Source organism: Haliaeetus leucocephalus, unplaced genomic scaffold (assembly GCF_000737465.1).
Source record: "Haliaeetus leucocephalus isolate CR32 unplaced genomic scaffold, Haliaeetus_leucocephalus-4.0 Scaffold273, whole genome shotgun sequence".
Taxonomy (NCBI): domain Eukaryota; kingdom Metazoa; phylum Chordata; class Aves; order Accipitriformes; family Accipitridae; genus Haliaeetus; species Haliaeetus leucocephalus.
This window is the reverse complement of record NW_010972709.1, coordinates 443,217-451,336: the sequence shown is the minus strand read 5'-3', so window position 1 is coordinate 451,336 and position 8,120 is coordinate 443,217. Positions and strand designations below refer to the sequence as shown.

General features: G+C 63.6%; 4 protein-coding genes across 4 annotated transcripts in view; 3 read left to right on the top strand and 1 right to left on the bottom strand.

Moving 5' to 3' along the window:
* ZSWIM3 (zinc finger, SWIM-type containing 3) overlaps positions 1-42 on the top strand; it is a 3,343-nt gene extending 3,301 nt beyond the window's left edge. Inside the window, exon 3 of the mRNA XM_010569728.1 lies at positions 12-42. Coding sequence (XP_010568030.1) covers positions 12-42 — 31 coding nt within the window. The remainder of the gene's footprint in view (positions 1-11) is intronic.
* Positions 43-114: 72 nt separating this feature from the next.
* ZSWIM1 (zinc finger, SWIM-type containing 1) lies at positions 115-2,249 on the top strand. The gene has a single exon (XM_010569357.1). It carries the CDS (start codon positions 115-117, stop codon positions 1,819-1,821), a length of 1,707 nt encoding a protein of 568 aa, XP_010567659.1. The 3' UTR covers positions 1,822-2,249.
* Positions 2,250-4,535: 2,286 nt separating this feature from the next.
* NEURL2 (neuralized E3 ubiquitin protein ligase 2) lies at positions 4,536-7,690 on the bottom strand. Its single transcript, XM_010569359.1, has 2 exons — positions 7,015-7,690; positions 4,536-4,651 (listed from the first exon to the last, which is right to left on the bottom strand). The coding sequence occupies exons 1-2, from the start codon at positions 7,688-7,690 to the stop codon at positions 4,536-4,538; spliced, it is 792 nt and encodes a 263-aa protein (XP_010567661.1).
* CTSA (cathepsin A) overlaps positions 5,817-8,120 on the top strand; it is a 7,110-nt gene continuing 4,806 nt past the window's right edge. The window contains exon 1 of the mRNA XM_010569360.1: positions 5,817-5,916. The gene's annotated coding sequence lies outside the window, so the exon portion shown is untranslated. The remainder of the gene's footprint in view (positions 5,917-8,120) is intronic.

Below are 8,120 nucleotides of genomic sequence, written 5' to 3'. Positions count from 1 at the left end.
CCGGAACGGAGCGGGGCACGCCGGGATATGTCCCCCCGGTAGCGGCGGCCGCGGGGAGGGGACGTGCTGCCGCGGGGCCGCGGCCGAGCGTTCCCGGCCCCGGCAGGGATGGCGATGGCGCAGGCCCCGCCGGGCCCGGGCCGCGGCTCCCTGGTGGCCTACGAGCTGGGCGCGGGCGGCCGCATGGCCTCTGTCAGCTTCCAGAGCGCCGCCATGGGCGGCGTTTTCGCCCGCTTCCCCCGGGCGCTGCTGGTGCACCGGGCCGCTGGGACGGCCGGCCGGGTCCTCTACGTCTTCCTGGTGGCCGGACCGGCCCCGGGGCTGCAGGGCGGCATGGCCAGGGTGGTGCACCTCGCCGTCCCGCGGGACGAGTCGGCGGGGAGCCTGGCCCGCATGTACGGGGCGTTCCGGGCCTTCAACCCCGCCTGGGCCGAGACCCGGCTCCTGCTGGTGGGGCCCGGCCTCCCCCAGCCGCTCACGCTCGCCCAGGCCTTTCCGTCAGCGGAGGTGCAACTCTCCGTCTTCCACCTCTGCAAGCGCCTGCAGCAGCAGGTCCAGCGGCTGGCCTTGGAGGACCGTGTCGAGCGCCTGATCCTGGCCGCCCTGAGCGACACCGTGCACGCAGCCACCGAGAGCAGCCGCAGGAAGATGCATGCGCTCCTGAGGGACCTCGTGGCGCCCGACTTGCTGCCTCAGCTCCATATTCGCTGGCTGCTCGATGATGAGATCTGGGCTGCACACAGGGAGAGGAGTTGGGGGGAGGCCAGTAACTACTTTAGGGACCTGGAGATCGTTACCCAGGGGTTAAGCCAGGTTTTCAGCGCTGAGCTCGCTTTGGAGAGCTGCATCACCTCCTTAGCCCGGCACTACCAAAAGTGTGTTTCTAAGAGCCCTGCTGATGCTGCGATGTGCTCCGCTCCCCATCCTGATCACTGTGCCGCTTGGGCAGCTCCCCAAAGCCTGCCTGCCTCAGGTTCGCCTCTCGCCCCTGTGGCGTGCCAGGGTAAGCTGCTTCAGAGCTCCATCCAGGCCTCCCCCACCACAGCAGCAGCTCAGCAGCAGCAGCCAGTGCCGGCTTCGCTCACAGCTGCTGAGAGTCCCGTGATTGTTCTCCAGAGTCGACCGTCAGCTCCTCAGCTCCCTGCAGCTCTTCAGCATCAGCCTGAAACCCCCCAGGCTCTCCTCCTCCAGAGGGAGCCCATGAGCCCTCAGTCCTCATTAGATCCTTCCTCTCCTGTGGCTAAACTGGAGGCCACAGAAAACCTGGAGGGTGACAGTGAAGAGGAGATTAACAGAAGGACTGAGGAAGGCATCAAGCAGTCTTTGAGTGATATTTGCACAGAGCCCGCTGCCAGACTGTGCCTGAGTGAGTTCGCAGTGGTTCAGAAGTCCGTGCAGCTGATAGGTACCGGGGAGGATGCTCTCAGCATACAGGTTCTGGAGGATGCCCACAGGGTCAACATGAAAGGCCCGAGCAGCTGCACTTGCCACTTCAACCAGGTCTTCCAGCTGCCCTGCCGGCACATCCTGGCTGTGCTGAATTCGGACAGGAAGACCTTGCAGCCAGAGATGCTCAGCAGACAGTGGCAGAAGGGATGTGATGCCCATCAGGCTGGGCAAGACAGTGCTGATGGCCTCCTGGAGATCCTGAAGAGCTCCTGGAATGAGTCTTTGGATAAATCCCTGGTGGTGTCCTTCCTCACGGCAGAGGTCAGCCGGCTTCTCACCCACTGCAGCAGGGAGGAGTTTGAGCACAGGTACAGGACACTCCGGGAGCTGGCTGACAGCTGGATTGGGCCCTACGTCGAGGTGAAGCTCTAGCACTGAGCGGGAGCCGAGCTGGCCGCTCTGTGTGTGAGCCCTCGGGAGCAGCGGGGCAGCAGATGTGTGGGAGACCTGTTTGTCACTCTGCTGGTGTCCCGGCTTCCACATGCACTCCCCTCAGCCTGCCACCCTCTCAAGGCTCAGCATGGAAGGGGCAATTTGGGCTCCTTATCCACTGAGCGAGCGTCACATCTTGCACAGGGCAGCTGAGGAACCGGATTGGGAACTCTGGATCATGCTGGATGGGTAGCTGGCCACTGACCTGGCTAACAGGAGATGTGGCTGGGAGCCAACCATGGGTGGTGTGGTGTGGGAGGTGATGGTGTAATAACATGTGACAAAATTACTTGATCTGCAGCCAGCACCTGCAGGTCCTTCCAGCATCCAGCTGCGATGTGTTGTGCAAGAAAGCCAATAAATCGGCATTGTATCGCTCAGGAGCTGCATCTGTCTCTGTGCCAGTGCCTCCCTGCTGGCAGGATGGGACGGTGGGGCTCACTCAGCCTGTGAGATCAGGCAGGGCTTGGGATGGTGCTTCTTGGTGGTCTTGTCTCATTGCAGTGCCCTCCAGTTAGTGGAGTGAGCTGGCTTGTTAGGAGGCAGCAGATCCAGAGGGTGGCAATCTCCACTGCCAGCAGCACAGCCCGTGGTCTGGAGCAGAGGAGTTGTTTGTCTGGTTACGGCAGCTGCTCTCAGTTCCTCAAAAAGGGGAACCCGCCCTCCCTTGTCAACAGCTGGTGTGCTGGGGGAGGCAGGAGGGGTGCTGGGGGTCACAGCAGGGCAAACAAAGCTGCGGTGAGGTGGAGAGCAAAGGCTTTAAACATACGGGGTGGGGGAGGAAAAATGCCGAGAAGAGTAAACAAGGCCTGGTCCTCAGGCGTTGTTCTCGGGCTAGGTGAGCTCCCCGTCCCCCTTGCCAGCAAGAACAACTCCAGCACCAGCAGCTCTGAAGCCCGTCATGTTGGGACATGGCAGGCTGTGTCCTGCAGGACGTGGCAGGGGGCATCAGAGACCTCGCTCATCGCTGTGTTTCAGTCACAATTGGTGTTTTCCCCGATTAATGCTTCCTTCATTAATGTTTTGGTTTCAGTAGAGTTGGCCCGTTGCAGGAGTAGGACTGCTGCATGGTTGGGGATTTCCTCTTGATTGAGGGTTTTGTAACATTATCTGATAGTATCGAATCCCGCTGACTAAATATAGTGTAGTGTTTCCGAAAACACCCTTCTGTAAACTTGGCGCTGCTTGTTTCACCCCTTAGCCATGCTGTAGAAGAGGCCTGGAAGGCTCTGCCTGCCGGCCCCCTCACCATCTCTCTTCCTGGCGCGTGTGGGCACCCCTCCGATTTTCAGAGGGCTCTTCCCTCTGCCTCTTGCTCTGCGCAGCTCTGACTGTGCCTTTCCTGCCAGCCCAGCACAGGCACTGCGGGAACACCAGCTGCCATCCCCACCAGCCAAAGGATGAGGGGTTTGGAGGAGGGCCCAGTCCCGGCTCCTGGAGCTGGGGAGTGCAGGGCTCCCCTTCCCAGCCGGTGGGATAGCTGGACCCTGCACCAGGTCACTGTGACCAGCTCTGTGGCCACAGGCATGTGCCTGAGCAACAGCTGCTGCCAGTGCAGCTCCCTGGGCGCTGCGGGTTTCCCTCTGGCATCCGCCCCGTCCCCCTCCACATTGGGAGCACAGGAAATAACTCATCCTCGCTCTCTGGGTAAACATCTTTCCCAAGAGCGAAACTGCCTGGCCCAGACAACCACCCGGCTGTAATTTACCCTCCACGTGAGCATCGTGCTGTGCCCTCCCGTGCTCCACCCATCCCAGCCCTTGCTCTGATCCACCTGGGTGATCCCAGCTTCGTTCCTGGGCCACGGAGAGGTCCTGAGCCTGGCTTTGTTCCTTGCTGGAGGGGGGAGCTGCTCCCACAAGTGGCTGCTGAAGCGCAGGGGGGTCCTAGCCCCCCAAGCCCTCCTTTGATGGAACTCTTCCCGCCTTACTGGAAGGCAGCTCCCCTGAGGCACCCCATGCAGCCGCACAAAATGCCCTGACATGGAAGGGGAAGAAAGTCCCCTTGGCTAGGGACTAACAAAAAACCCAAAGCCGCAGCTTCCTCCTCCAGATGGGAGCCGGGCAGCACACCAGCCCCCAGAGCTGCCCAGCACTGGCCTTGCCCTGTTGAGAACTGGCCTGGCACTGGGCTTGTGTCGAAGCCTTGTACCACAGGGTGCTGACCCCACCGGCAGGGCCGGGTGTCCTGGCTGCAGGGGTTCTGCGGGTCCTGCGGTGCCCACCCCAGCCAGCCCAGCTCCACCGGTACCCTGGTGCGCGGGGGCCTCCCGCTGCCAGCAGTTAGCACAGCCTCAATGGCAGTGGGCCCGTGGTGGGTCGGGCAGCAATCCGCGCTCCCTCTGCGTTGCTCCATGTGCCAGCAACCCCCCCAGCATGCTCGCTTTCTGGCTGGAAGCGCTTTATTGCTCACTCTGACCTGTGGCACCCTCCTGCCCGCGCACTGGCCCTGCCGCACCCCTCTGCATGGAGGAAAGTCCCTCTGAGGCGCTGCTTGTGCTCTTGCGTCGGCCCTTTGGCGGCACATGCCGTGTGCGCAGGCGCCCCAGGGGTGACAGGGCAGCTAGGGGCACGGATCCTGCCAGGGCAGCCTGCCGGCCATCACCAGTGGGGCTGTCGGCGTGGATGGCAGCCCAGGGCAGCACCCTCCACACCTCACTCGTGTTGGCAGAAGCTCTTCAGTGGCGGGGGCAGGTCCAGGCCGTCGATGGCCAGGCGGTGGACGATGTGCTTCTGGATGACCAGCCGGCAGAGGGTCTGTAGGGAGGGAACTGGAAGAGAACAGAAAGAAGCAAGTGAGCTGGCCAAGTTGCTGGTGAGGCTGAGAGCAGAGGGGTATGGAGGAGACGGGCCCTGAGGCTCCCCAGAGGCACTGTGTTTTAGGGCAGCAGTGGGTGAGTTTGCTCTGCTGCAGGAGCAGGCATTGTCCTGCCCTGGGCTCGAGCCAGCTGTGCGGAAGAACTGGTGCCAGGCAGCTCTGGCTGGGACGGGAGCTTGAGGACCCTGGGCAGTGAAGCTCTTCCCATTACTCAGCGGCAGGTTGAGAGGACAGTTACACGCCCAAGCCGTGCATTACCATGGCATTTGTTTTCTCTGAGAGGTGTGGAGCGGCTCCCTGGGGTTTCACGTGCCCACACCGCGCTTTCCTTTCATCCCGCTCCCTTGGTCTGCTTCCACCGGTGCCATGCCAGGCTGCCGGGTGGGCGCCTGCAGGCCGGGGCTGTGCTGCCTGCAGAGACAGCTTCTGTGATGCCTTTGAGACAACCACGTTCTGAACCATTCCCATGGCTGCCAGCACGGGCTCTGCCCGGTTCCTGCTCCTGTGACAAGTGCCCCTGTGGGATTCCTCTTTCTGGAGCCCTTGGTGGCTCAGCGGCGTGGGTGCAATTAGCTGTGGCCGGCACTCAGATCTTAAATGATCTGACTCAGGCGCAGCCTGTGGGCCTTGGTTCATCCACTGCCTCCAAGAGCCAAACTGGAGGAGAGCACCCCAGGGCATCGCACTCGGCTGGAGTGGAGCCGCAGCTGGGACTCGGCCATTTCACCTGCACGCAGCTGAGCGCGTCTCCGGCTGGGGGCCGGTGCCTCTGGGGGCTCGCCCGGGGCAGAGCAGAACTCTGCCAAGTACTACCGCGCTGCGCCCAGCCGGCTCCCAACCTTGGGGCTGTTTTCGGATGGCTGGGGTGCTTATCTCTGCCTCGGCGGCGTGGGGCTGCGTCGTGCCGAGTGCTGGGTGATGGGCAGCTGATGCCCTTTGCCTTTCTTGCTCCCCGCCCCCGTGCCACATCGCATGTTGCTAGCAGCTCAGCTGCTCACTTCTGGTTTTCACTTCACCAGCCAGACCCCATCCAGGAACAGAACCGCACTAAGACTGATTTTTAAACCCTGCGGAAGTGTTGCAGAAACCAGAGCTACTGACATCTTAGTGGAGGGGAGGAAGCCAGATTGCACCTCTGCAGCGGTGCCTGTGCCAGCCGCGGAGCTCGCAGGGACCCACAGCCCGTGGCTGCGGTGGGAGAGGGCAGCTCTCCCAGAGGTACGTGCTGCCAGCGCGAGTCCCTCGCGAGCGGCCAGGGATGGGACACTCGAGGCAGCTCAGCGGCCTCTTGCAGAGTGGGGTCCGGCTGGTCACCCTCAACATGCTCCCGGGGCAGGGTGGCCTGGACAGCTGGGCACATTTAACCTCCCTGTTTGGATAATCGGCTCACAGCAGCTGGCAGGGAGAATCATGGATTTCAGCCCTGAGACAGAAGCAGCTGAAGGTTGCACCAGCGGGAGAAGTGGTGGCTCCCGGCGGTCAGGGGCAGCCGGCACCAGTTCTCCTTCTGGCTCTCGTCTCACCTAATCCTCAGCACCTGCTGACTTGTCCAGTATGGTGGTAATTAGCACTTATTAGCCTGACTCCTCGCAAAAGCCAGCGACCAGCACTGGCCTTCCCAGCCCCTCCCCAGCTGCCCAAAGGATGCTGGATATTGCCCAATCTCCAATGACATCACGGGGTGTCTGCCCTGGGCACCCCGCAGCCCGGGCACGCGGCAGGCGCGGGGGCACGGCATGAGTGCCAGGGCAGGCAGTGGGGTGCAGCCAGATGTTTTGATTCCAAGGCAGGACGTTGCTTAGCTCCGGGCTGCTGCGTGCCCGTGGGGCAAGGCAGGGCACAGCAAGGGCTCACCAGCCCCTGAGAAGCAGCTCTGTAAGCACCGGCGTTGGGCTCCGGTCAGGGGTGTCTGTCTGTCTGGGGATAAGTGTGGTGCAGCAGGGGCACAGCTCCGCGGTCCGACAGCCCTAGGTCTGCAGCAGCCCAGAACACTCGCCCCCCTCGCTCTGCTTGGGAAGGGCGACCAGGCCGTGCTCTGCCCCGACCGCTGGTGCTGGGAGCTGGCGCGAACTTGGCCCCGGCGCAGCCTCACACAGCAGAGCTTTCGGCAGACACTGCCCGTCAGCGGCAGTGCGGGGTCTTGCCTGTGCTCTGCAGGGGCCGGGGGCTCTCCTGTGCCCTCTACCCTGTGTCAGTCTGCCCCGCGGCACGTTCTGACACTTCCATTGTTGGGGACTAGGGGGTGACCCCACCGGAGCCCCCCCACCAGCTCCTGGCCCGTGCAGGACGTGCCCCAGGGAGGGGGCAGGTACCTACAGCCGTATTCCACCGGGATGACCCGGACGCTCTTGGTGGAGGCGAAGACATCGACCACGGCGTAGAGCGGGCGGCTGGTGGGCAGGTGCCTGGCGCTCGGCCCCATATCCTCTCCGTTGATGATGATGTGCATGTCGGCGGTGCCGTCACGCTGCAGGGCATATAGCACGCCGATCCGGCTGCGCCGGGCAGTTGCAGGCAGCACGTTTGCCTTGTACAGGTCGTCCAGGATGTGGCTGTAGCGCCCGGGCCTGCTGCGCCCCACCAGCGTGTCACGGGGGATCCTCACCCGCTCGATCAGCAGGAAGGGCTCCCAGGCCGGGCTCCGCACCCGCGCCTCCTCCCCGTCCACTGTGACACGGTTGTGGCTCCGGGTGATGGCGAACACCCAGGTGTCCCCCATATTGACCAGGTCTGGCAGCGAATACTCGGGCACCACCTCCAGGCTCTGGGGGTCGTGGGCCGTCAGCCCCACGCGCAGGTGCCCACACCAGCCCAGCTCCTTCTCCTCGATCTCCACCAGGAAAATCTGCCCGGGCGCCAGCGGCTCCTGGCTGAAGCAGAGCCCGTTGGCAAAGCTTTCCACCCGGGTGGCCCGCGTCCGCGAAGCGTCCAGGCGGACATTGGTGCCGTGGATATGGTGGAAGCGCGCGGCGAGGCGGCAGCGGGCAGCCATCGCCGCCACCGCTATTTTTAACCGTCCCCGTCACAGCTGCTGTGAGGCAGTGACGGCTCCTCTGGGCAGGGACAGCCGGGATGGCTCGGAGGGGTCCTAGTGCCGCGGGGGAGGGTGGGAGGGGACCCCCTGTCTGCTGGGGCGCAGCCGGGCCCCACCGGCCTCTCCGGGCCTGCAGGCGCTCCACGCAGTGCCTGCCCGGCGCTGCCCGCCTGTGCCTGGGTGCCCGGCAGTACCCGGTGATTCTCAGCAGTGCCTGGCAGTGCCCGGCTGTACCCAGTGGTGCCCAGCTGTATGCGATGATGCCCAGCAGTGCCTGGTAGTGCCCGGCTATACCCGGTGATGCCCAGCAGTGCCTGGTAGTGCCCGGCTATACCCGGTGATGCCCAGCAGTGCCTGGCTGTAGCCAGTGCTGCCTGGCAGTGCCTGG

Coding starts and splice junctions, on each gene's coding strand:
- NEURL2 (XM_010569359.1), bottom strand. CDS start 7,690: ATGGCTGCCCGCTGCCGCCTCGCCGCGCGCTTCCACCATATCCACGGC. Junction 4,652..7,014: donor CATCCCGGTGGAATACGGCT/GTAGGTACCTGC, acceptor GTTCTCTTCCAG/TTCCCTCCCTACAGACCCTC.
- ZSWIM1 (XM_010569357.1), top strand. CDS start 115: ATGGCGCAGGCCCCGCCGGGCCCGGGCCGCGGCTCCCTGGTGGCCTAC.